The sequence below is a fragment of the Rhea pennata genome, chromosome 2 (assembly GCF_028389875.1).
Source record: "Rhea pennata isolate bPtePen1 chromosome 2, bPtePen1.pri, whole genome shotgun sequence".
Classification (NCBI taxonomy): Eukaryota; Metazoa; Chordata; class Aves; order Rheiformes; family Rheidae; genus Rhea; species Rhea pennata.
Genome location: NC_084664.1, coordinates 23,060,281 through 23,087,942, shown reverse-complemented (window position 1 = coordinate 23,087,942; position 27,662 = coordinate 23,060,281). Strand labels below are relative to the sequence as shown.

Below are 27,662 nucleotides of genomic sequence, written 5' to 3'. Positions count from 1 at the left end.
CAATTTAAATGAATGATTAACATATAATCAAAATGATGCAATGTACCTACAAAGCCAGGGGTACATCTTGGAACTGTTGGTAAAAATTTACCCATCGTAGTTACAGCAGTTAATCGTGATAACTGTCACACAATTATTTATTTCACTGATCTTTGCCTTATAGAAACAGACTTCTACTAGAATATGGCCTCTACTTTATCATCAGCTACCAAATATTTTAAACATTTATTTGTTAGTAATCTTTCAGTTTTGTTGTTGCTATGAAGAGTAGTCAGTGCTATTCATTTTCTTTAAACTTCATTTTAATCAGGACTACAGAATTCTGTGGTGTTATATTAGCAGCTGACAAATAATTACATTAAATACTTTTAATTCTGGTGCCTAGGACACATATCTTAAGCAATTGTGGGAAGCTCAGACACTCCCTCTTTTTTTTTTTTTTTTTTTTTAATGAACCTGGTGATCACTTTTTCAGCCAAAATTGCTTTGTAAATTTAACTAACATTGGCTAATGTTTTGGATTGACCAGCAGCACATTTTTTTAGCAAATTAACTATATATCTTCTCCTTCCTTTAGTTCGAGTAACTATAAGCACAACAATCCCATTCTTGTATTACTTCTTATTTACTATACTTACAAAGTATAGTCCTATTACATGGGAAGGGCTTTCCAAAAAGAATGTAGGCCTTTTAGTGCTTGTTTTTCAAATCCTAGTCTTTGTGATATTTACCATTTGTATGTAACTGTCTCCTAAAGTAGATATAAAGAATAAAAAAGAATATAAATAAAGAATAAATCCATGTAGGAACATACAGAAAAAGATTTGCACATAGGTTAAAAAGCTGAAGGCCCTGGAAAGTGAAAAAATGTGTATTCATTATTTGTGCTTTGTCATATACAGTGGGGATGTTTGTAGTCATGCAGATAATATAAGGCAGATGTGCAGTATTCAGAACTACCACGTTATCTATAACGCAGGATTGTGCACAGGCAAAAAAACAGAAGTATTCAAGGTGGTATTGCAAAATAAAATCATAAATCTTACTAAACAGATTTTGTCGTCTTAATTGTATTGAATGCTACAAATAATACATAGCAGTTTCTTGAAATAATTTTAATTACCTATTTGTTTAATTGTTCCTATTTGATTTTTCTGCATAGTCATTTTAAAGCAAGTTAAAAGGTGTTTTAAATCACACCTTACCTTCCAAGATAGAAACATGGCTCAGTAACAGCTCCCTCCTTTAAGGATGTCCCTTTTAATAATTCTGCAGTGGTATTTCTGTTGTGGTTCCTCACATAAAATGTTAGAGGACAGCAGTGGGTTACTTTGTTCCTGTTTTTTAAAGAATGGGATTGATAATTTACTCTAATTTTAGACTTTGACTATTTTGGGCAGTTGTATTCGATCAATTGAACCTTGTACCAGCAGCTTCATTCAACAGTTTTTATGAGCATAAATTCTCTCCTGGGCTTTCATTTTTTCTAAAGAAACTCATGCATTTTACACACTTAAAATTTGTATTGTATTGTGTTTGTACCATTTACTGGAGTATTTGTACACCAACCACTAGTTAGTGCTGGATGTTTTTTTAAAAAAATATATTATTATACATTTCCATTCATCTTACTCATAGTGTTTCTTAGTCTTTTACTGTAAAAGTTCGATGATTCTGTAAAATTTGTTTGATATTATCACAGAAAGCCATACTAAGACCAAGTACATTGTCCTGAAATACAGCCCAGGAGTTTGTCTGTATCAGAAAACTACCAGAAAACATTTAATCTGTTGCAGTGTGAAACATGATTTTTCTCTCAGTGATACCAAACTTTTTGAAATACAGATTTAAACAAACGAGTGAGTTTAACAGCAGATTCCCTATAGAACTTAAAGGCTAAAGGTCAAATCACTGAAACTTGCCACCTGTACATCACAGATCACCAGCTCATACCTAAATGGTATTTACAAAGTCAGCAGATCGGCCAACCTAGAGTAGGCCAACATATCCGTCTTCAGGAAACTAAACTTTGTGTCAGTAAGCTGTGTCACTGTTATCAGTCTCAATCCAAAAGCCACTAATGAACTTCATTCATTAAAACCACATACACATTTTTATTAAATATATGTGTTAATTTTATTCCTGGCAAGACTAAGGTTTAACCTGACCTAGAGGACTCGTTATCCCTAAGGACGTGACACAGTTCTAACAAGGCATAATTCCTCCCTCAAAAGGTGTGATCAGTGTTCAGTATGATTTACTTTTTAACGTATGATTGCTCTTTTTGTTGTAAGGTGGAGGGATAGACATTGTAGACCATTATTTTAGGTGTGTATTTCAATTATTCTGTTTGTTTCAGGTAAATGAAACAAGAGTTTTGTAGATAGAGAAGAATCACATGCAGTACGTGCCCAAATCACTGTTACTAATTACACTCAGCTAGATTGCTCTCAGGAGGACTACCTGACTGCTCCCAGAGAAAGCATTTTGCTTTTACAGTCAGTCAGATAATATGTGAGTCAGTCTAACAGATACAGCTCTGTTATAGCTTTGTACCTGGTCTGTGCCACAGTAGGGTCCCTGATAAGAAGCCAGAGAGCAGTAAAGTGAGACAGCCAACAAAAAGACAAAATCTCAAGACGGAAAACGCAGGAAGTGGACTGAGCTAAGGGCCAGCTAAAGACACTCCCCTGTTAGAAACATTCTACCACAGGACGCCAACTGGGCTTAAGCAAGGTGCGTAGACTACTGTGCAAGGCAGAAATGTGGCGGTGTGTGGTAATGTTCTGCTGTTACGAAAATCCTTAGCAAGCTGCGGCTGGATGTGTTCAATCTAAAAATGTAGAAGTGTTATAAGAGTATAAATATTTTACCTTTGTATTTTAAAGACTCCCCATAGTGATGTTACTAAGACAGTGTAATGTTTACTAATTTTCAGCGGACAGGAGATGGTATTTCCTTAGTATCCATCAATAAGTTAGAAGAATTATCCTTTCTAACTAAGGGAATGTCCAGGTTCTTAGAAAATGTTAAATTAAGTAGAATATTAAATTAAGTAAATTAATTGGAAATGTTAAATGTTTAAATTAAGTAGACCAGTCTCAGTTTCACCATTTGTACTGTTATGTTTGGGTGTTATAATAAACCTTGTTATGAAATCAGTAAAATAACTATACTTTTATTATTTTTTAAAATCTGACAAATTATAGGATTTCCCCTATAATTCTTGAACTTCAAGAAAGCTACAAAAGAGGAAATCAGTCTAAAACCAGGAGTGTCCTAAGATGCAAGGCAGAAAAGTTAATCAAAAAGACCTTACAGTGTGATCGTATCCCCTGACATTTTTTGTAACATTCTGTTGCCTATCCGTAGGAAAACAGAAGGTTAGCAAATTTACAACCATCTGACTTAGAATCATATAGGCAAAAAGTAGTAGCTTTTGTTCTGTCCCCTTCCCTCCCACCATCAACAAGAGAAATAAAAATAGGAGGCAAGAGCCATGCTATTCCTTCTTGGAAGCAACAGGAACTTCATATTAAGCTAATATAATGAGATTTCAGGTTAAACTAAGAAGAAGGAAGTAGCAAGCTAGTTAAGAAGCTGAAGCAGCCAACAAGAATCTCCATTGGTGCATTTGTTCTTGGCTTTATTCTATTACTGGTCATCTATTTTAAATTCACGTTATTTTGTATTTAATTTTTTTTTTTTACTGATAAAACTGATTCTGGGTGATCTAACACATAGGACTCTCCAACTGCATGAATGTGACAATCTTCATCTTTAACATTGCAGCTCTGGAATTCTTGAACATGCACCTAAATCTTAAATGAAATTCCTTGACTATCCACAAATGACCAATGTGCCTCTAAAAAGACTTCATAGGCCAATTTGAGAATATAGGATTAAAGGGTGTGTCTGTGCAGGTAAATAGAAGTGGGATCTGCTAGTAGCAGCTCCAACCAGCTCATTCCAAGACAAATCTTAGGTAAAGCAAGCCCTAAGCAATGTGGATGTGAATCAGTTTGTGCGCTTGACCTTGGACCCTGGTCTTCTCTGTAGCTTGCTTTTATGTAGCAGACATAGTTGAAGTGATTAGGACAAGTGTCTTACAGGGATCCAGCCAAACAGGTGAGCTCTACTGTATTGAGCAGTGCAGTGGGAAATATGCTTTGCATTGTCTTACATTTTGCTATATAGTATATTTTGTAGCTATACCTCCAGGCAGCTCAGATCACTTGGTTTTCCAGACTGTTTGCGCTCTCCTATGGGGTTTTGAATAAACTTTATGAACAAGGATTGTATCATTCCTTAACTGTTAATATGAAAGCAGTTTGGCTTGGGCTCTTGAGCAAAAGTTTTCTCAGTCCACTGATCTGAAAATGTTTGACTATATGCTCTTTTATATCTTCCCTTATCAGAAATAATAGTAGTTTTCTGCCAGCAGCTTGGTAGGGCATAAATGTCACCCAGTTTGCTCTAAATACAGATATTTCTCCTTTTTCCAGGTTGCACTTTTCTTTCTTGTGTCAAATTCTGGGCTCCTCAGTACAAGAGAGACATGGAGCTACTGGAGAGAGTCCAGCATAGGACTATAAAGATGATTAGGGGACTGGAGCATCTCTTCTATGAGGAAAGGCTGTGAGAGCGGGGCCTGTTGAGCCTGGGGAAGAGAAGACTGAGAGGAGATTTTATCAATGTCTACAAATATCTTAAGGGATGGTGTCAAGGGGATGGGGCTGGACTCTTTTCGGTGGTGCCAAGTGACAGGACAAGAGGCAATGGATGCAAACTGAAACACAAGAAGTTCCATCTGAATATGAGAAAAAACCTCATTACTGTGAGGGTGTCAGAGCACTGGAACAGGTTGCTAGAAAAGGAGTCTCCTTTTCTGGAGATACTCAAAACCTACCTAGACATGATCCTGTGCAACGTGCTCTAGGTGAACCTCCAGAGGTCCCTTCCAACCTCAACCATTCCTATTTTGTTTGTTTTCTACATTTTCTTTTAACCAGGGTGGCTTCTCAAACACTATAAACTTTTTTTAAGTTTGTGGAATGATGGCATATACAGCAGCCACTGGGGGCTCTCCAGTCAATTCCTAGATTTTGTTAAAACTGCCATTAACACTTTAATTTGTCATTTATAATCAATTGCTGCAATAGTAACCTGAAGTAATTAGCTTTGTTTTGAGTGACTTTTCCATAATACTTACAAAGCCAGAATTCTGAGGAGGCTCAGGTAAAATAGTAATAGCTGAAAAATACATTTTCCTCTTCCAAATCTGCCAGTGTTTCTCTGCTGTGATGTAAATTCTGCTTGCCTCTCTATTCCAGGAAATACTTAGGAAATGAATCTGTCATTTTTTTCTGGGCTGTAACAAAAATTGTTTCATGCTATGAATCAATATCCTCCCTACATCCCATGAACAACATTTTTGACATATGATAAGAAAAACCACTGTAGTCATAGAGACACTGAAGCTTAGGGAAGGAACAAACCAATCCTAAACAAAAATCAATTAATATTTTTATATCTGTCCTATACAGAAGTTATATCTGTTTTACAAATGTCTAGGAAGTTGACTATAAGTTGTCTAGAAATGCAAAATATTTACTAAAAGTATAATTAATTTTCACATAAATTTAATTCTAAAATAGATTTTGAATCATGAAGATATTGAAATTCAATAAATACTATCACAGCATTTGAATTTGTATAGAAGAATATAAGAAAAGCATGTTTTAAATATTAACAAAAGCACAGTTTCACTGTACTATGAAACACAGTTTTGCAGTAGATAATAGTTTATTTTCAGTACAACAGGAAATCACATTTGTTTGCCAGAATTCTAAATTCATAAAAACTGTACTCAGTAATTTTTTAAAGGCCTTACTTTAGTTGTATGATCATAATCAGTTTTCAAAGTGTTATGTAATGATCTAAAGTCTCTTCAGTGCAGCAAGGAATAGGAATATATTTCTCATAAATGGTATTCTAGCTTGTCCAGCTTAATTGGAATCCTGATGGTAAAGTCACATACTCAGCATGGAATTTTATATAGACTTGATGTGATGTAGCAGTAAAAGGTGCAATGTTTGTATCCTAAAATTAAAGACAAGAAAAATGTGTAAAATTTTTTAGAATACCAAGATCATTTGGAAAACCCAACTGTAGCACAAAATCTAAGGCACAGGTAGGATCAAAGGTTGAGGACCTCAGGTCTGTGCTAGATACTACTGTTGCCTTTCTCCTAAAAGGTGTTACAAATATTTGAATCACAAATGAAGCAACTAAATTCAGACAAAATAGTTTGCTGATGCCACCCACTAGATGTCATTGTAAGGTCTACATTAAAAGGCTCTGGAGGTGCTACAGAAGCCTTATGCCTTCATCTTTACTTATCCTTATGGAATTTGCATGAGAATTGGGGAAACAATCTTAAATATTCATAAATGAAGGTTCATCTTAATCAACTACAGAGACACATACAGTAGGGAAAACATACCATCCCACAGAATGGGCCGGTGGGTGGATAGCTGGCATCTGGCCCATTGTAAAGGATCAGATAGTTGCTATTGCAATCCCCTGGGTCATCGATGCTGATGAAATCAAAGTTCACTGTGACAATTCGTCCCTTTGGTACAGTAATGGTCCACGCACAATCAGTGTTGTTCTGGTACGTTGCAGGGTAGCTAGGACTTGCAAATGAGCCAGTACTGCCATACAGTGTTCCTCCACATCCTGGAAATGGACAGTGTTAATTAGCTGAAAAGCTCAAAAGGTTCACAAGGTACTACACAACGTAGTGTATCAGTACGGTATAAATTATCAGCCCTGAAAAACACGGAGTGACACTGTGAGCTGGAACAATGAAGATAGATACGCAAGCCTTACTCCAAAAAGATACAAAACTGAGGCTCCAGTTTTAACATTCTAAGAGGAATATAAAATATACATTAGACCATCAGTGACTATTAAAAAACCAAAATCCTGAAACTCCTTGGTGCAGGAACCAAAGTTTTTAAGTTTGCCTTTGCTCAGATGAGTGCCCAGCTACTCAACTAGAGACAAATTCTCTTTGGCTGTTCTTCGGAATGAAGAGTAGTGAAGAATCATCATCTAATAGAAAAGAGCAGAGAACAGCTCAGACATAATAACCATACTAAGTCAAAACACAGGCCATCTATACCAGAGTTAAGTCTCTAACAGTGGGCAGAAGTAGATGCCCTGACAGAAAGGTAAGTATGTAGGGTAAGAGTAAGCATGTGGAGATCATTGCCAGATTGCTCTCAGTCTCCAGCATTTTCCAGCTTCAAGAGATGGCATCTTTGTATTTAACAGTTTTTATCAGCTTTACCTTCCATGAATTTGTTCAGTTATCTACGAGTCTATGTAAATTTGTACCATCCTATGGACAGGAGTTCCACAGTTTAACTGCATATTGTTTTAAGAACTGTTTCTTAACAGCCCTATTTGTTTTGAACTTGCCATCCCCTAGCTTTATCTGAGGACGTCTCGTTCTTCTATGGAAAAAGTCAATGAACAGTTGATCACTATTCACCATCCAAATAATACTCATAATTTTACAGAACTCAGATTAAAATGTCTCAGCCTACAAAGACCCTTATACAAAAGCCATCACTTTCACCTGAATGTTTTCCAGTTTTACTGAATTCTTTGTAACAATAGCAGACCAGAACTGTGCACAATATTCAATGTGTGGATGAATCATAGATTTATACAATGGCTATCTATTTTGCTCTCTTTTGCTTTCCTAATAATTCCTAGCATTGTATTTGCCTTTTTGACTGTTACCGAGAACTGACCTAATTTTCTCATAGAACTGTCTTTTTTGTCCCCAAGAGCTTGTTCCTGAGGGCTAGTAATCAACTCAGAGCCCATATTTCTTTAGGTAGAGTCAGGATTGTCTTTTTTCCCTCTCTACATTCTTCATTAACACTTTCCTACATTAAACTTTATTGGCATTTTATCACAAAGCAACTCAATACTGCTAGTTTTTTTTTGCATTGCTTTTCAGATGACCATTTGATTTTCTGTCTTTAATAACCTATTGTCACCAGCAAACTGTGTTACCCAGCTATTCACTGTCATTTCATTGGCCATTTATAAATATGTCTACCACATAGTATTATAGTTAGGTTATTCTCTTGAGGCAAATTTCAGTCTTAGGCTTAGCAGTGCCTAGATCCCAGGACCTATCTGGACTACTGGACTACTAAGGAAGTAGACTGAGTCATTACCATCACAACCATTCCGTCTGAAGAAGCATAATAAGCAGGTGGGAACACAAGACAGATGTGCCAAATGTTTTCTGTAGTCTCAGAAGTGGTAGATCCCCAACTTAAGTGGTCTGAATCTCCCAATGATGTCTAAGCCCAGCACTGGAGGCATAAAGAGTTGCTTACATCAGGTAAATTAGAGCTCATCCCACTGGTCTTCAGGGACAACTGCCTCTCTCTGGCAACTGAATATGGTGGACTAGGGTGCTTGAGAAGGTTCTGAGTGTTGATGAGGCAGAGCTCAAACTGAGTAGTCTGACTTCCACTTTTCTATGTATACAATTGCTATGTATACAATTTCCTCTGTATACAATTGCTGAGTGGAATTACTTTGTTATTATAACCTTACCACTTGATGACGAAGTCCAGGTAATTTCATATCCATCATGAGCCACTGAAGTATCACTCTTGAAACGAAGGTAGACAATATGATTTTTAGGGAAGATGGGACTGGGCACAGTGTTTCCACAGAATCTGCCAAGTAGTGGTGATTGCTCATCACTCCCATTTCTGACCTTCAAGGGACACAAGAAACCCTGTCAACATTAAATATCTGTGCAAATTATACACGAGTACAATTATGCAGTGATAGAAGCACAGCAAAAAGTGTGTATGGACTTGCACACATACCATAACTGTCATGCTAACACTTTTACTTTTCCTACTAGATACTGTCATGTAGAAGGGAAAAGTGACTTAACTAGTCTGAGCTTTGCAAGCAGTTACACAGAACAAGCATCATCATGGTAGCTAAATTTTATGGTGTGGTGCATCTCCTGACTGAGAAAAATTACTTAGTTACTTAGTGGCTAAGATGTGCTTTCAAATGTAAGTCCATGTTTTACTTCTCATAAGAAATCGTAATATTCTAGATGAGAAAATTAATACTTTGCCCTACAGACTGCTCCTTTCCCTGGTCACATAAGAGACAGATCATATTACATAACTCACATTTAATCTGATTTTTTTCTGAGCTATAATAATGATGATGTACAGAGCCATTTCCTGAGACAGTAAGAAGGCTAAGAAAGGAGAACAAAGTAATTATTCTGCCACAGACATCTGATTTTTGTCACCTGATCAATAAATAGGGAAATATTCAACAACCTTTCAAAGAAGCAGTAGAAGTTACACAGGAGTGTACACTTTCCTTGACACCAAATGCCTTTGCAGGTATCATGCACTTGTTACTGTAGCTTATTTGCCTGCTCTTTTTTTAAGAGAAAAAAATCAAGTAGATAGACTCTATTGCTGCAATGAAAGTAATGAAATTTATGGCTTACTGTTCATCCACAGATGTTAACATCAAATTAAAAGTATCCTAACTTGTTCTGTAACTGCATGATATCAGCAAGAGCTAAGTGAAGATGAGTTAACTGATAATAAAACTATGTATTCATTTGGTTTAGACTTGCATAATCTTTAACTTCTTACTATAGCATCTGAGCACTTTTACCATAAAACCATAGCAATAAATTAGTTCCTAATGTCAATTCAACTTAACCTTGATCCAATCCTATTACTGTCCTTTGACTTCATCAGACTTTGAGTCAGGCCCAGAAAGTATATATACTTGCTTGATACCTCTAAGAAATCACGCGAACATTGGATGCTGTCCTGCAGACTGAAAGCATGGAAAAAGAGAGAAATTGTGTGATTCAGTGGAGCTCGTAGAACAATAGAACAATCTATATTATTGGGGTGATGATCAGGCCAGCCAGGGCTCTTCAGATAACCAAATGACTGGTTATACTCTCTGCTGCAACCTTGAGAAAAAATAAAAACACATAAGCATTTCAGATCTCTGCATTGCTTTTTACTATATGGAGTCAGTAAAACAAATGGTTGGCAGATGTTCTAGACATTTGCTCAAGCTTACCTATAGCTTGATAGGTAAATCTAACTCCATTGTTAGCCATATATTCATCTGATTTGAAAGTCACAATGGCAGTGCGGTCATAAGAATAGAAGTCGGGGACAGAAAAAGTTTCGGTGCCACAGAATCTATGGACTGATCCTTGGCTGTGCTGGAATTCAATACATATCACAAGTTACTTTCATTTAGTGATTTAACACAGTTTTCTACTTACCAGCTTGAAGTGAGTAGTAGATCTTTCAGTACTTTCTATACCAGTTAAGCTGTCTCATGTTAAAGTTCTCAAGGAAATCACTTACTAATGTCTCAACCACTTTCTTACACTCAATGTGATGAGAAGCAAGTAAAATGTAACAGTATTTTCATGCCAAAATAAGAAACAATGAAAGATGGTTTAGAATAATGTAATACAATGGACACATTGTTTCTTTTCTGATGCCTTCCTCAAAAACTCTTCTTGGCATGAATATCCATTTTTGTCATGGTTTTTGGATAGAAGCAAGTACAATCAGTTTATGAGAACCTGCTGTTGGCCAGCATTTTATGACTGTTAAGTTTGGCAGCTCTATTACTTGGTGCAACAGTGAAAATTTGTGTAATACTCAGCAGGTCAAATTCAATGTGTATAATTTGCTTCCATGAAATCAGTGTACTAGTTGCATGCCTTAAGTGAGACAGAGTTCATAATGTTTTGGATTTACACCCTCATCCAGAATAATCAATGAATCTATTGCTAATCAGTGGCCTTCTCCTCTCTTTGCAAAGCATGAGGAGAGCTGAATGTGAGTAGCTGTGAATAAAGCATGGTGTCAACTGTAACTTTCCTACCATTGGTGAGTCTTGGAGCTCTAGGTAGTTCTGAGAGCAGTCTTGGTTGGAGTGGAGGTGGAAGGCCTCTACCACCAGCCTGACTTGCTGCTGTGGAGGGGCATCAATGATCCACATACAGCGGGTAAATGGAGGATATTCATTCGGGAAGTTAGGTGACATTGCAGTCAGGGAAGTGGAAGTTGCATTATATGTTCCTCCACATAATCCTGTTTAAAATAGCAGTAAGAACATCACAGAAGGAAAACCTTTCCAACTGGGAAAAAGAGATTACCTATTAAACAAACTTATACTGGACAGTATACTTTTTTATTTACCTGTGATTCTCTAGAGAAAAAATAAGGTAGAAAACATTCTAATGCGATGTCTATGTATGTCATGAAATGCAGATAAATGCTTGGTCACTGTAACACCAGGATACCTGTTAGCAGTTTAGGATAGCATGTTCCTGTTTTGCACTCTGGTCTGACAATACCCCTGCAGCCAGAGGAGACCAAAGAGAATCCCGCTGGAGTCCAGCAGCGCGGCTTTAAGCTTGCTTATATTGAAGCGCTCTGTAGAGCTATGCTGAGGACTTTCTTCTCCCTTCCCTGAACCCTGTATCTATAACGAGTTTTGATGATTTACTATTTAGGTGTGTATTTCTCCATAAGAGTCACAACAGTATATATTACGTACATATACACATAATACATAAACATAAATCTATATGTACTTACGATCCACTGAGGTGTAGGTAGCATTGAAACCCTCCCTTTCCACAGAATTATCTGTGACAAATTTCACAGTCAAGAAATTACTGGTAGATAGAAAAGGAGCTGGCACCACAGATCCACAGTACGTGCCAGCTAAATTGGCATTTTCATTATCTCCATCATATAGCTGAAGAGAGAAAAGCATATAACCCACTAATATTTTTGGCACAACAAACAAATAAATAGAAATCAAGTTCTCTGACCCCCTCGACATTACAATTTTTCTTACTTGAAAGCACAGAAGGTGCTTTTGTGCTTTAACAGGATGTTGTTGATGACTATAATTCTTCACCATCAAATTAACTAATTCCGGTGGATGGTATAAATCTCATTATGGAACATTCTGGTCTCATTTCAGCAAGTCAATCAAAAATTTATTCTATTTTAATTTAGTGGTTCTGCTTTTATTTTTTATATGGAAACTCAAACTCTTTTCAGTGAGAAAGGTTGTGTTCATCAAAATGTAGAATTCATTGCTCTTTACATTGAGCATTTCTAATGCTCAGCTGGTTCTATAGCCACCTTCTGGATGTTAAGATCTTTGTGGATCTTGTTCAGGAGCACTGTACTATGTATCTTATGTTTTATGTGCTCATTGCCAACAGAATAGCTTTCAGAGGTGAACATTCAGCATCAAGATTTATTTATTCAAAATTTAAAAAATCAAAGTCTTTTCAAGTGATTTGGTATAATAATGAAATCTTCATCTTTACTTCCTGAGTGCTTGACTTTTGGTTTGTGGAAATATATACTCATTTTTATAGGCAGTCTGAGGACAAAAGCTTATCCCCATAACAGTCAATGTCAAAATTCTCATTGGCTTCCAAAAAGGCAGGATTTCATCTGCAGTAGCAATCTAACCCACTGAAAAATTATATTAGTAATTGAATTTCTTCATAAAGACATTTGCTCTTAATTAAGTTTTAACCTTAAGGTTATGTCCTCATGGACATATTCTTGTTAAAATACATAGCTATCTTACTTTGACATAATCATATCGGCAAGTTCGAGCAGACTGTGCTTCAAGGGCAAATGAAATGAAGGTGAGGTTGATCAGTTTGTTTTCAGGTGCAGTTATGATCCATACACATTCCAGATTTTTCTCATATCTTCCATTCGTGTTGGAGACTGGAGAGCCAAAGCTATAAGCTGAATTTGTCAAGTAACCACCACAGCCATGCTGAGGTCCTGTTAAAGAAGAAACTTTTTAAAAGCAATTCCTGGCATTTATGTAATCTTCAAATCATTATTGTCAAGATAGCAGCTTTCTCTACATTATAGAATATTACTACCCCATCCCACAAAGACTATTTGAATGATTAAAATGCTTACAGCACAAACAGCTTTAGGTAGATACGGATTACAAATAGATCTGATAGAATTAAAAAAGGCAAGAGCCAAAACATACAGCATGAATGCTTTACTCCACAAATCTCTGGCCTATTTTATTATGAATTTTGAAGCTAAAACTCTTATGACTGAAATGAATGCTGAGAAACAAAGAATTGTGATGGGTTAAGGGTGCGTTTTTGATTGCTTAGGTAGAGATTCCTTAAAGAAACTGGATTAGTGGAGACTGGATGAGCAGCAAATTCTAGCCACCAGGCTCATATTTTTTGTTGAATGTGAAATCTGTTTCTACTTTGAAAATACAGCTGTTGATTTTTTTTTTTTTTTTTTTTTAAGAAAGTAAGCAGAGAGAAGACAGAAAATTAAGTTGCGGAATAATGGTTATAAAGCATTTTAATTCTTACCTACCACTAACAATACTTGGACAACAGGGGGCACTGAGTTGTTAACTTTCAAAATCTGGTTAAAAATTGAGTGGCTTATTTTGCCAATACAACCTTGTTCCAGTGGCACTGAATTTGGCAGCCTATATCTGGGACCGAGACTCATATTCACTCTTTCTGGCAGTGCTGAATTTTGTGGGAACTTACAGATGAACAATCTGTCCGAAAAGCAGGCTACTTTTCATTTGGATTTCACATACAGAGCTTAGTCCATAACTGTAGTTACTCACTGTGAAAATCTGAACACTATAATGTTTTCAGTTACACTGAAATCAATGCCTTTTGGACAAAACCAATTACTCAGAAAATCAGAACCCTCTTATTACATCTAATTACAAACAAGCAAAAAATAGAACTACCTGAAGGGATACATTTTTACTTCTTTTTTCCTCCCTATTTTGATTTCTAGAAGTTGGGCTGACTTAGTAAAGCTGACCACTTTTTTAACTTTAGGCTTTCCCAGTCTCTATGGGGTTTCTTGACCAGCTCAGGGATTCAAATAAAGTGCGTTTCATACTCTTGCTTTTGGCTGAATCTGATAAAGAGTGCTTGTGAACTGTACAGAATGAAGCAGTAACTGCATGCAGGCTGTTGTCTCTCACAGTGAGTGCTTTTAGAAGAGCTGGATAAGCAAAAGATGCTTCAGCTGTGGATAAGCAACAGGAACATAGTTTCGTAAGTTCGTTTGCATGTGTAAGACTTGCCTTTCTGGCCCACATACAATGACTTCACCTTGACACACTGGTGTATTTCTAGTCATAGAAAACTGGACACTGCGTGAGCTACAGTATTACAAAAGATCACTCTGGAGTAAAATCAGCATCCAAGTATCAAGATTGCATCAGTAACTATGGATTGGAGACAGCCCAGTCCTGCCAAACTGTAATGGTTAAATCAGTGACTAAGAATAAATATCATCCTGCTCTACTAACCAAAGCTGGAAAAAACTCCACCCTAGAAAGAAGTTAATTTAAAACCAAAAGCTTAATAACATGGGATTTAAGCCTTTGCTATAGCTAGAAATGAGCAGAAGAAACTTATTACAGGAGCAACATGAAAAAGTCAGGATTGTAGTCCAGTTTTGTGGGCTGTTCTAATAATGAAATCAGAAACTTGGAGAAGTGTTAATATAATTCCAGTGCCACTGCAGAAGCTGAAAACAACCGTGAGGGAAATGTAACCAATAAATCATGATCTTACAAATATGCTAGGAAGGAGGAAAATGTCAGACAAGAATGTGCCAATTGCACTAAGAGGGCATTTTTGTTTTATTTTTCTCTGGGTTGACCCTTCTGTATGATTTATTCTAACCTCTTAAAGTAAGTTTCTTGGAGCTATTTCCTGCTCAGCATTTTGGACCTCATCCACACAACATACAGTAAGTATAGAATCACTAAGCATAGATCATAGTCTAATTCTCCAGTCCTGCAATATTGAATCTCTAGCGATATACAGGTCAGCACATCTTACAAAGCTCCCCTTCCTCTTTCATAGTTAGACTTGCAAACATGCCAGTCAGAACATTGCAACAGTAATTGGAGCATTGCCGCAAGTAATGCAACAGGAGAGGTTTCAATGCTGGTTGGCTTGTCCTTTTTTTGGATATCAAATGTCTGGGCCTTTACAATAATGCATTTTATTGCTAGCTGTGCAGCTATGAAGGCAGCTCAGTTGACAAAAAAATACAGATATGGGCAAGCCATGTGTGTATAGCACATAAAATGGATCTGACAGAGAGAGAAACAGGCCAAACCCTCATTATATGAAAAATATTTCTGGCTAGTATAACCAATAATAGCATCTAAGGGGAGGTAAATAAATAAAGGTATAATTTACAGTTAATAGATATGTGGTTTCATCATTAGCTTTCACAATGTTTAGCCTGCTCAGCCAGAGTTGAATCAAATGGTTACAAGACAGTATATAATAAAAAACAGCTAGACAGGAAGCCAACCAAGATATCAAGTAGCCTTGCATCAAGCCAAATAAAGAGAAGACCCTGCTGAAAAATTTATTCTTCTACCTTTGTATTTTTCAGTATTAATCACCATTACATCTGATTGCAACCACTAAAAGTCACAGAACAGCAAACCCATGTAGGTCTGTGGGAACTCCCACAAGTGAAGGAAAAACCAACTACTTAACAGAGGAGAACTCCCTGTAACAGAGGAATGTTACTGCACTGCATTTTAGCCAGGGTGCAGTTCGTTGTTTTAAAAATCATCACCATTCATGAATAGAAGGCCATATAGTAGCTGCCATCATTGATATTTGTTGTTGGATAACACAACCAAAAAGATCATAGCTAAAATTTAGGCAGAATCTGGGACTGAGAATTCTGTTAGTTTATAGAAGAACTTCTTGAAAAAGATCATCATCTTAGATAATAAAAGACAAGCTTGATAAAAATAATGAGAAATGTACTTTATAGAACAATGTTTGTGTGAGCAGGTGGATGGATTACATGGCTGTGTTGCTTCTCTCTCTGGTTTCTTATTTGAAATACAAATCGTAAGGTCATCATAAATCAGATTGTAATCGTGTCCTCCTGATAAACAGCTTGCCAGAGAGCACAAATTATCAGAAGAACTAGGACAGACACTGTCATCATTAATTGCTTTTGGTGAAAAGCATTAGTGAAACTAAACGGCTGAAGGACCATTTAGAAAGGAAGGAATTGAAGGTTCCCTATGGCAAATAAAAATAATTACAGCAGAGAGCAAGCACATGTTTCTCTGCTAGAGTTATATCCTCTAGATGTGAAACCAAGATGAAGATGAATCTTTGAAGCTGCTGCCTTTGAAGCACAGCCAGGGGTAAGGATCATTTATACAGGTATAGATGCAATGAAAGCGAGCCTACCAAATAGTTCTAAATCAATTGGAAACTGCTAAACTGATGGCATTTCAAAACACAGCAAACGAATTTTGCTGTTCTTCTCTAATCACTAAGAACAGCAAGCCCTATAATTGTCTACCAAAATACAGCACAGTTAAAAGTTCTAGCTCTGCTTAAATAGAGCCAAAAATCCTCTCCAGGTTTCTGAATCACATTTGATCTCACCTAAAAGCATCCCTGGGAACTCTAGGCTTATGTCTGATCTGAATTAAAAATCAGGGGAAGCCAGGATTAACTCTGCCAAGATCAATGCCTCCTGCCTTAAAGGTCTTTAGAATTTCCAGTGCAGAAAAGAGGCTGTACCATGCTGTAATAATTACGTCATAGCTCCTTGGATCATGGCACATACCACCACGTACTGTGGTACAACTCAGAACCATGTACAACTCAGAAATTATACCGTCATAATGTGTCTTACGGCTGATCCTGAAAGTTGGTTAACCCTCACAAGCTGAGATTTCGAGGTCAAATTCCAATGTGTGGTAGCCACTGTATAGACATCGTCACTCTGCACAGGCAGGCCCCAAAGCACCTGCAACATTTCAGGGAGAGACTTCAAAAAGCACAGGGGTCCTTTCAATCTTCAGCCTGGCCTTTAAGCAGGAAGCTATTTTACCTGATGGTGCTTGCAGGGACGTTCAAGACTGCAAAGTGCAAATCTCCTGTGTCAGAAGGACATCGCAAATGCAGCCAGAGGAGGTTCATATACATAGGTTTTCTGGCTATTGGCTCATTTCAAATACAACAGCCAAGCCTGTCGCACAGCCAAGCTCTCTGCCAAGCTTGTCCTACTTCTGCTAAACTGTAATAGATGTCTCATTCTATTTATCTCCTTGATACTTGTCTCGGAGAGAAGAGGCAGACATGCAGTCTGGCCTCATTCTAATACTTTCCTCAGAAAAATTGTTAACTGCATTAACATATCCGTTGGCATTGTAACTACCTAGCCCTTAGCAGATCTTTTTTCCAATGTGAATCAGAAATGTCTGCATTGCAGTACAGATTTTCAATGGAGGAAGTTATTGACTTTAGTGAAACTAAGACAATTTATACTAGCAGAGATTTTTACCCACAGTTGTGTGAAGTGCCTTTATTCTGAATATCTCATCATCTTTTAACCATTTTATCACTACAAAATTATGGTTAATCACTGTGTCTAAAAATAATTTTTCAACTCCTCATTTTTTCCAGATCAGTCAGAAATTTCATATTTAAAATGTCTACCTCTTTTCTTGTCTGTCCAATTTGAGTATGCTGAACATCTATTTATTTTACTTTGGGAAAATAAATGTCACAGACATTAAATAACTGACATTTCTGAGAGGCATATATGCACTGTCCCTTAGTTTAACAGATGTGTTTCTTCAGAAATATTGGAGAGAGGTATTTTAACACTACAAATGCCTTCTAAATTTAATCAGACATCAAGCTGATGTATACTGGTGTATATTTTTTAACCTATTGAAGTCACAAGACATTTACAAACAGTCTGGAAACTGTGATATTTTATGAACAGATATTATGAGTTTGTTAAGGATGTTGATATTTTTATAGACTATAATAAGATCAGGAAAAGATATTATTAGCCATGATTGATTCATTGTTCTATTAGATTAAGCTATTCATGGTTAAGCCACAACAATGTAATGAATCTGAAATGTGTAATATATTTGGTAGAAAATTACGTGGATTAAAAGTCTAAAGAAAGCTTTGCAAGAACATATTTGAGTTTCAAGACGTTTGCTTCCCAGCTTGACCCTCTGCAGAACCACGTTCTAAGCCCAGGTTGGATATCTGGATCTAATCTCTGGAACCTGATCCTACTGGGCTGCCAAATCATGCCAGGCACTGCTGGTTTTCTGAAGGCATGAAAAGATGCACTGAATTCAGCAAAAGCGCTCACATGGTACAGTCAAGGACCCATGCTTCTAAGATTTTCTTGTTGGAGAAGAAAAATTTCCAATAAATCTGAATGAGCTGACCTAGAGTCTCTGTGTCCTTTCCCAACTGACAGAACATAATTGCTGTTGTCAGTACAGGTCACCGGTGCCACTGACAGCAGGCACTAAAATTACTAAAATTATTTACATTAATCACTGCAATGAAATACTGCTGGTGGTGTGAGAATTTAGTAATTACTCACAAAAAGAGACCCTACCTCTGTCTATACAGTAGAATGATCAAACTGGTATTTTACATCTTATACTGCCCATTTGAATGTGTTTTCAGTGATTCTGAACAATCCAAACAGAATCAGCAGGAACTGCGCATACCGATCACTGCTGAAAATCTGTGTCTTGACATCAAATACAGTGAGCCAGGCTTTTGGTTCACAGTGCAGAACTGGACTTACAACTATATTAGCCAAAGTTTTGTCTTGACAAAATAAAATAGCATAAAAGTGCTGTCAAAATTCTACTGGATCTATTTTTTAAGAGTACATTTTAATTTCATTAGAGGAGAGCATAACAGTAAACCTATTAACGACAGACACTTAGTGTATTGTATTCCAAACAGGAAACAAGTAATTTAATACATATTTAATAGAATAAAAGAAGACAGATGCCTCCGGTAGGTTACAGATCATTTTGTTAGGAAGGAAAGCATATAGATTGTCATCTTTTTCTACAATATGTATACAGGATTATTTATATGAATTACCTATTAATGCATTTTTAGTATATCACATAGGAAGACTCCTTTTTCCAAATATTTTTCCTCTCAAATCTATCCACTTGAGATTTGTTTCCTATGCAAAACAATTAATCTTCAGAAACGCTCATTTGAATAAAAAGGACTGAGAGATCCTAGAGGGAAAAACTTGGCAACATGAGAACAATGAGACTGAGCGGAGGCTCCCCGTCTCTCTCGCAGAGGATGGGCTGTTTGCATTCCAACAGCCTAGCGGTTGCCAAGGGTTTTGGAGGCATTTCTTCTGCCTTGGAGCCTACAACACTATTTTTTCTCACTGTTGCCACCCTGTTCTTCTTGCATGTCTCTATCCATCTGGTTTCCCCTGTCTTGTGTTTAAATTGTAAGTTCTTTTTTACAGCAGATTGTTGCTTCACTTTGTATCTGTGTTGTGCCTAGCACAGTGGAATCATGGCCCGTGAGCTCCTGGACCCCACAGAAATGAAAAAAAAGTGATGTTATTGGTATTAATATAGTGCACTGTATTGCTCTTTCACAAAGGATCAATGTGAACTTCTGCACACTCACCAGGAGATAGTGCAAGAAAGGAGATGGGAAAGAGCAGACTGCAGCTTGAAGTCAAACAGGACTTAGGACTGCAGAAAAAAAGCAATTTTCTTGATCTTTCCTACTTCCTGACCTTTCTGCTTCTTGCAAATTCATGTGGCTTCCTAAAACAGCCCCAATGAGCAGACCTGCCTTTCATAAAACCCTTAGACCCTTTCTCTGATCATTTAGAATGGGATATATTTTTCATAACTGAGACAATGGGGCTATGTACATGAGCAGAGACCTGCCAAGCAGACAGAAATGATGTGCTGTTAGTAAGGTCGCAGCTACATCTCCTAACAGGGGTTGCTGACTCTTTAAAAACAAGGAAAAAAAAAAAGACCTTTTACACATCTTCTCAGCCTTGGTATCATGATCCTCAGAGGAATCACAAATTGAGGTGAGAGGGTAGATGGGAACAGGCAAAAGCTCTGTTTATCACTAAAGCACAAATTCGCTGTTATCACAGCAAGGACAGCAGAGCTAAATGAGTTTTTGTTCCTGCCAGCCAGGGTCACCTGAAAATCTCAGGTCTCCTCTTGTTGCTGGGGATCAGGAGAGCTTTGGCCAAGTTACAAGCTCAGACCTCCAGACTTCACTCTTCAGGGAGAGAACTTAGCTCTTTTTCCTTTACAGAGACATCTGATGTAATGAAATCTCTTAAGCTTGTATTGATTTATCTCTTTTCATCATTCTTTTATTGATTGCTTAGAGGAGCACACGCTCACTGTGGTAAGGAGGTATAACTCTCATTTTACAGACTGAAAGCAGAGGCAAAAAAAAGGTCAGTGGTAACTAAGGCAAGAGGAGGAGTCTTTCTTTCCATAAATCCAATGCTTGCAGCAAGCTGGGATCCCCTAGTCAGCTCAATTCATCAGCTTAGCTTGAGAGCCTGTCCAGTGATTCCAAATATGAGACCAATAAGTCTCCAAACATAGCAACAGGGTTACTACTCTGTTGGAAGCAGAGGTGGTCAGTGAACTTATAAGCCCTCAGAACTACATGAACAAGGATCAAATTAATGTTATTTTGTACTTTCTGTTAGTTTGCTGCTTCTGCCTACTGGGGGGAATTCAATATTCTAATGCAGGATGAATGCTGCAAAGAAATTGCTTTAATTAAAACAGAGCATGTTTCTCTACACATATTTCAGGGTTTAACTCTTAGACTGCCTGGTTACTGTAGATCTTACTAGGCTTCTGTAGGTTTCCTACTTCATCTACTCTCTTCTCTCTCACCATACTGGTTATCAGACTGAGTCCATTGAGTCCCTATTAATAATATTAACAAGAGATGAACAATAGATAACCCTGGCTTTTGGCAGTATCCCTGAGAGAAGCCTAATCAGGAAAGAAATTGGAAGAGCTTGTAAAGAAAGGAAATAGTTTAGTTTAGCTTGCTACAAAAGGGTTTACTGTTTCTGCTTGCTTCTTTCCACACATAATCAGGGTCACTCACAACATTAAACAGAGTGCAATAATTACGTTATCCAGTTGTGCTTCCCTAGGGTAACTAGAGAATAATGTACTCTTTGTCTTCCAACAGAGAATGAGGCTTGTTGTTGCTCTACAGATTCATATTCCTTATCCAGGAGATTTATCATTATTAATTGTCATCTGATTGTACTTCTACTCTTACAAAACCACATAGGTTTTATCTTTCGGCAGCGATGAGGCAGTTACTGTAAAGCACCATTTAGAACAACGAGCTTTTCGATCTTCATGGTTTTATTCTCTTTCACTTGAAGAAGAATCTCAGAACTTGTATTACAAAGATGTGTCACAAATTTTCCTGGCTCTATTGCTCAGAGAAGTCAAACAGCAGGACTGTGACTCATCTTCTCTTTTTATAATATACTTTTCTACTTTTCGTCCATTCTGCAGTAGCTTGAGGCTGTCAGGTTGCCTCAAGGCTGTGTGGTTTAGTCCCTGTGGCTTGCTTCCCACAGAGGAGAAGAACAACCTAGCATTAAGTGTCTCACCACTGCGGGCTCTTTGTCACACCCCACACCTCCAGCAGGGCCATCTTTCAGGGCAACACCATTGCCTCTAAATAAGTCCTGCAACATCACAACTCTCCCTCTCCTTAAGAGCCTGTGGAAATGTACTTTCAAAAGTCAGCCTAAAAGATATTAAAAATTATTCATAAAAAGCTTATCTTCACTCTGGAAAATAATCAGGCCTGGTACTGACTCGGAAAGCTTGGCTTGTTTTCTGTTGTATGTTTAAGCAGGCTTTCTGGCCAGCTGTATAAATAAAAATGAAGTCAGTGGCAAAAAGAGTTGACTATATGCCAACAGGAAGAGCAAGAGCTTGAGGAGTTCTTGATGATCTCACCCTGGAAACACGGACCCATGGCTTTTGGGGATCTCTGACAACTGATGCCTAACGGTTCAAAAACAGTGACATACGAAGCAACATTACATTACTTGAAAGAACAGTTCACAAGAGTGAACTTAAAGATTGTTGCAGCAATTACTTAGAATGAAGTAAAAAAAGAGTTAATAATAGTAACGACCATGAGGTTCTGTGGGAATATTTTTCTTGGCAAAGACTGCAGAACCAGTTATTTTCCTTATCTGTAAATACTTTCTCAGACTGTATCAAATGAGAAAGTCACTGGCTAGAGGTGGGGAGGGGATTCAGTGACTCAGCAGTAGACTATGTTTGTCCTGCCACAAAGGCCCTTCATTCTGAACTGAGCACCAGCTTTGTAAACCGGACAATTACTTCTTTCTAGATCACAAAAACATTGAGTTAATTACACAACAAACTAGTAGTGATGGCATGAAATTAATGTACATATAATTATAATTTGTTGCTTATCGTTCCATAATAATTCAGATGTTATAAGAAGTTTAAAAATTCCCTTTCAACATAGATCTTAAAAATAGACCATTGGTTTAAACTTCTTTAAGGCAATAATGAAGCTTTTCCTCTGACTTTTGTGTTCATCAAAACAGATTTTATGATGAATGTCTTCTCAGTGTGATCTGATTTATGAGTGGGTCAACTATCCAGACTGATCCCAGAAATTTCCCAGATCTCTGCTCCCAGCGGAGATCAGCACCCCAATCTTAACTGATTTTAACATTTTAGTTTTAAAAAGATGGGAGTGGACTGCAAGGAAATGGAAATGGAGGATGGATGGAAGGGAGGCATCTTCAGGGCATCACCAACCTGTCACTACAGAAGGATGTTCTCAGGTTTTGCCAGATTTCCTCTAAAAGAGAAGACTTTGGGTGCTACTAAGCCCTCAGTCACCCAAGAAACATCTGTGCCTTTGGAGACACAGGAAAAGGTTAAGCAAAAAATAAGAAGGCCAGGGCTGGAAGCCAGGGATCCCATAATCCTAGTCTTTTACCTAGCCAGTTCAAAAAACTAAGAAACCTTTTGTTTCCAACACCCCTGGTGAATGAGGCTGTAACAGCTACTCACCAAAGGAAATTACTTCTCAGCAGACACTTGGGGTTACCAGTCTCATAATAGTCTTACCTAAGGTCTCCCTGAAAGATGCTTTCCATCCCCTGGCTGCTCCAGAGAAGTCAGTCTTAAACACCAGGAACAAGTTATTGCTGGAGCTCTTGACATTCGGGGGCAGTTCTGACCCACAGAATTTCCCAAGGAGAGGAGCGTGGGTGCCCGAACCATCGTATACAGCCACATAATCTTTGTAGCAGGAGGGAGACATTTCAAGCTGGAAGCTGTTGAATCTGTAGAATATACTTGGAGCATTAGAGTACAGCATTTCCACATTTATTCCAAAATTACGTATGTCTTTAATGCTTGAGGAAAGGTACAAGTAATAGCAGTGACCAAAACCACACATAAGCAGATACCACAGAAATCTCTGTTAAGAAGACAAGCTCAAGAAAAGCTATAAATTGCATGGCAGAACAATACAACCAACCAACCTCAAAGAAATGGGCCTCTCACAAGACAAGCTGTCAGCCCACCTCAGCTTTCTGTGAAGAAGCAGACCTCCCCTGTCCAAACATACCCTCCCTCACTTTTGCAGACTGCTAACCCTGCAATTTCCTTGGGCACATGAGAGGCATATGAAATTCAAGCTCACACTGCAGACCAACTGTCTTCCATTTAGTTGGGGAATACTGCCTTTGTTCAGAGTCAGCATATATCTGACAGAAGAATATATATAATTTTAATTTCTCAGTAGCAACATTTTGTGGCAGCCAGATCTCTTTTTTAGGTAGGACAGCACACACACACAGAAGTATACATCTTCTGGGTGGATATTATTACTTGGGCTGTAAGGTGAGTACCAGCTTTCTAACAGAATTTCAGTTTTTCTTATATCAATTCACAAAAGCCTCATAACTCTTCAAAGACTGAAAGAATTTAACAAAGGGCGTAAGCTGCATTTTTACAATTTCTTAGTCTGCCTTCTAATTAAAGTGGGAAGATATGATTATGGTGATGTTTTGCACATAACAAGTAACTGAGAGTAAGACATAAAGGAGCCTCAGGTTGATATGAATGACTTCAGTGGCAATTTCCCATTTTAATTCATCCTTCCCTTTGGAAAAGGGAAATACAGGGAGAAAATTACTAATTGTCGTTATTTGTAACTGGTATCAGATACCTCCCTTGGTGACAAGGGAATCAGATACCTCCCTTGGTGACAAGCTGAACTTAGATTACATACTTGAGGGCCACGACTTTGCCATTTCCAACGGTGAGGTGGTATGAGCAGTTCATGTTGTTGTGATAATCTAGAACTGAATGGGCCGGACTGCTGATAATGCCAACAGAGCCATTGAAAGTGCCACCACATGCTGCAAGGGAAGCAGAAGGAAGAGTTACTAGGGTCTGAATGCTAACTTTGTCCTAATGCTCATATTTCTTGCAGGAGATTTTTGATAAATTAGGAACAATCATCACAGCCATGCCTAGAAAAATTAATTGCAGAGATCTCTATGAAGCGGTGCTGTGCAAGGGAAGACTGGATGTCAGCACTGAAATGACAGGTCACCTGGTCCATGCCAAACAGCACTGACTGTGCAGTGTAAGAGCCTGATTTGTAACCAGCTGCAATAGTGGGGTGAAGAGGGTGCCCCATGCAGCAGGGTGAGGCGGGTATCCAGAGAAGCTCTGTGCCCACCCTAGCTCACAGAGAGAAACATAGCTGACAAATGGTCAAAGAAATCCCCTCACTCAAATCCTTGCTCCACAATGTCACTGACATGAAAGCAGCCACACTGGCACCCATGGTCCCACCCCTGACTTTTCTGAAAAACCTCTACACAGAGCCTTATCATCCCTCTATGTCCTGGCAGAGCTGGGGCACTGCTGTTGGTGTAGTAACCTCCCGTTCTGTGCAGCAGGGAAGAGAGGAGTCCCTGGGTGTCATTCACTCCAGGGACCATTCTCCCCTCACCTTGTGCTGTGCCTTGCCAGAGCAGAGATTGCTGAGATGGAGGACAGCATACTTGCTTGCTGGATGAGGAGCAATTTAAACTCTGCAGCTGGGAGCTAAGGGCACTGCTTTGGTTTCTCTGGGTTGCTCACCATGGCTGCTGATGAGGCCAGGATGTGGGCTAACGTTTGTTCCCAGCTCCAGTGCTTGAGGGAACAAAAACTATTATAAAACCAACTCTAATCTCCATTGTTAACTTGAGCCTTTCTTTTATAATCTTAACTTGGCAAAAACGTCTCCCTGCATCCTGTTGATAAACAGCTGAAAGCCACACACAGCTTTTCATATTTTAAAGGACATGCCATTGCCCAGGCCACCACCATACGGGGTGCTCCTGGGTGCAGAGCCCCTGGCTCCTCGGCCACAGCTCAGTCTGGCAGCTTGGATCACTGGAACAGAAAGGACAGGAGCCAGGAGGATAAAGAAGCAGTATTATTCTATACTAGAAGGGGGAAGGCTTTTTCCTTTTTGGGGGGGCAAACAATACAAATAGAGGGAAGAGGAATGTTAATTGCTAGACTCTGCTTTGTATACAGCAACAGACTAAGAAAGCTGCAGTCATACTTCTCAAATGTCAGAAGTCACAAGTCTGATAGCAGCAACCAACTTGAGTGAGTTATGAAGGTCTTTTTCATGAGTAACTGTACATTGTCATCTTTCAGAGGCATTCCCTGTCTTATCTGTATCAGGTCATTCATTTTACACAAAGTATTTAACCTTATGCTTTTTTGCTGTGGCTTTGAGCATGAGGAATGCATTAAAAGAAAGCGTGAAGTTAAGAACTCTGGCATTAGAAAAATGAAATAGCATTCAAAAATCAAAATATTGCCCCTAAAAATTAAATCTAGAAAATACTACTATTTCATCTCTTGTGATTTTTTTTATCCGTGCAGATGTAAATCTTAGACTCAGTTGGAAACTTCCTTTTCTAATATACATTTTCTCGTCAAAAAAAAAAAAAAAAAAAAAAAAAAGGAAATCTCATGTGAATGACAAAGTTTTTGGTGAAAATTTTTCTTCAAAATGAAAAATATATCTAGATCCCACTCTTTATTTATTTGAGAATCTAGAACCTAGTGCATTAATATTTGGCATTGCAAAGAGATCATCATATGAAGGTATATAGCTGAGGCCATTTAAAGGTTCATGTCTGGTTCCAGTGTTGTGTAATGTAGCTTTAGTATAGCTGAGAACTAGGCCAGCCTTCTGCATATGATAAAATCTTTCAAATGAACTCAGTTAAATAAACTGGAGATGTTGCTCCAAAAAAAGAGATTAAAAAAAATTACCAAAAGAGGTTGCATTCCTTTGGTCCAACAAAGAGATGGAAAATGTTTCAGAATTTGAGTTGGTTCCATGTATGTCTTGACATGAGGACTGTGACACAACACATCAGCCAGTGACTGCACACACCAAACAGTCCCATGTCCTGGTCCTGAGTGCTCTTTTTGGCAAGTGCAGAGGGAATATGAACCATTTATATCTATCTAAGGGATTCCCAAAGTAAGGTCCAACATTTCCTACACTAAGCTCTAGTCTGAGTATTCTCCACCGCCTAAAGCTCAGGATCTGGGTACTCACCAATTGCTCTGTATCTGGCCTGGAATCCAAAGCCTGCAATGTGGGAGTCGGTGTAGAAGTAGAGCAGCATCGGCCCAAAGAGGCTGACTGGGGCAGGGAGCTCATTGCCACAAAGTGTGATGAGAGGATGCGGGGTAACTCTGGTCCCACTGAAAATGCTTACTCCATCATAAAGACAAACTCTGCTCAAGAGTGCCGGGGCTGTGTGGACACACAATGCAGAAACATTAGCAGCATATTTTCAGTGTGATTTATTGAACTTCAAGCTTACGTAGACCTCATACAAAATAAGAATTAAATTTCGTATTACTTTCCATCTCAGGATCTCAGGGCTGGTCTTTTTTTTAACCTTTCACATATGTTAAGGAGGTAAATGTAGTTTTCAACTTGTAGAAGAACTGAGATAGGAAAAGACAAAGAGACACTGTGTAAGGCATCGAATTGGTCTCATTCAACACATCCTGTGAGCTGGAAAAGGCTCCAGGCCCCCAGGGTTCTCTGGCATTTATAGATGAGTGAAAATCATCTACAAGATGTGCAGACCTCCCAAAATTATGGATTTCCACTGTAGATCAAAAGAGCTGCACTTTTTGTACAGGCAACCAATGTCATGGGTGCTTTGCTTTCCCGTGATGTAGAAGTCAGTACTCAGTGTAGTGGATTTCATGAGATTTAAGAGTGAGAATCTGGGAAAGTGAAAAAATAGCCAATATTACTAATAGGTTCTGGAGCTCTCTTCTTTCTCTCTAAACTCCCTCAATTTTCGAGCATTCAAACCCAGATTCCTCAGCTTGACACACAAGACAAAAATTGTGAATTTAATCTGGCAGTTTGCCAGGGAAATACTGACACTGTGGCAGTCAGGGGAAATCTATGGGAGATGACAGAGCAATAGGAAAAGAAACTGAATCTCAAGCAATCTACTTTAGGGAACAAATCAGTACAGATCGAAGTG

At 38.2% G+C, this 27,662-nt stretch overlaps 1 protein-coding gene across 1 annotated transcript in view; it reads right to left on the bottom strand.

Annotated features, from left to right (window-relative positions):
- Positions 1-5,786: 5,786 nt before the first annotated feature.
- Positions 5,787-27,662, bottom strand: part of CUBN (cubilin) — a 142,788-nt gene continuing 120,912 nt past the window's right edge. The window contains exons 57-67 of the mRNA XM_062569066.1: positions 26,708-26,908; positions 24,356-24,485; positions 23,185-23,402; positions 12,742-12,947; positions 11,724-11,886; positions 11,005-11,213; positions 10,180-10,327; positions 9,885-10,066; positions 8,650-8,815; positions 6,506-6,741; positions 5,787-6,102 (exon numbers count right to left, since the gene is read on the bottom strand). Of these exons, the coding sequence (XP_062425050.1) occupies positions 5,995-6,102; positions 6,506-6,741; positions 8,650-8,815; positions 9,885-10,066; positions 10,180-10,327; positions 11,005-11,213; positions 11,724-11,886; positions 12,742-12,947; positions 23,185-23,402; positions 24,356-24,485; positions 26,708-26,908 (1,967 nt within the window). The 3' untranslated portion in view covers positions 5,787-5,994. The remainder of the gene's footprint in view (positions 6,103-6,505; positions 6,742-8,649; positions 8,816-9,884; positions 10,067-10,179; positions 10,328-11,004; positions 11,214-11,723; positions 11,887-12,741; positions 12,948-23,184; positions 23,403-24,355; positions 24,486-26,707; positions 26,909-27,662) is intronic.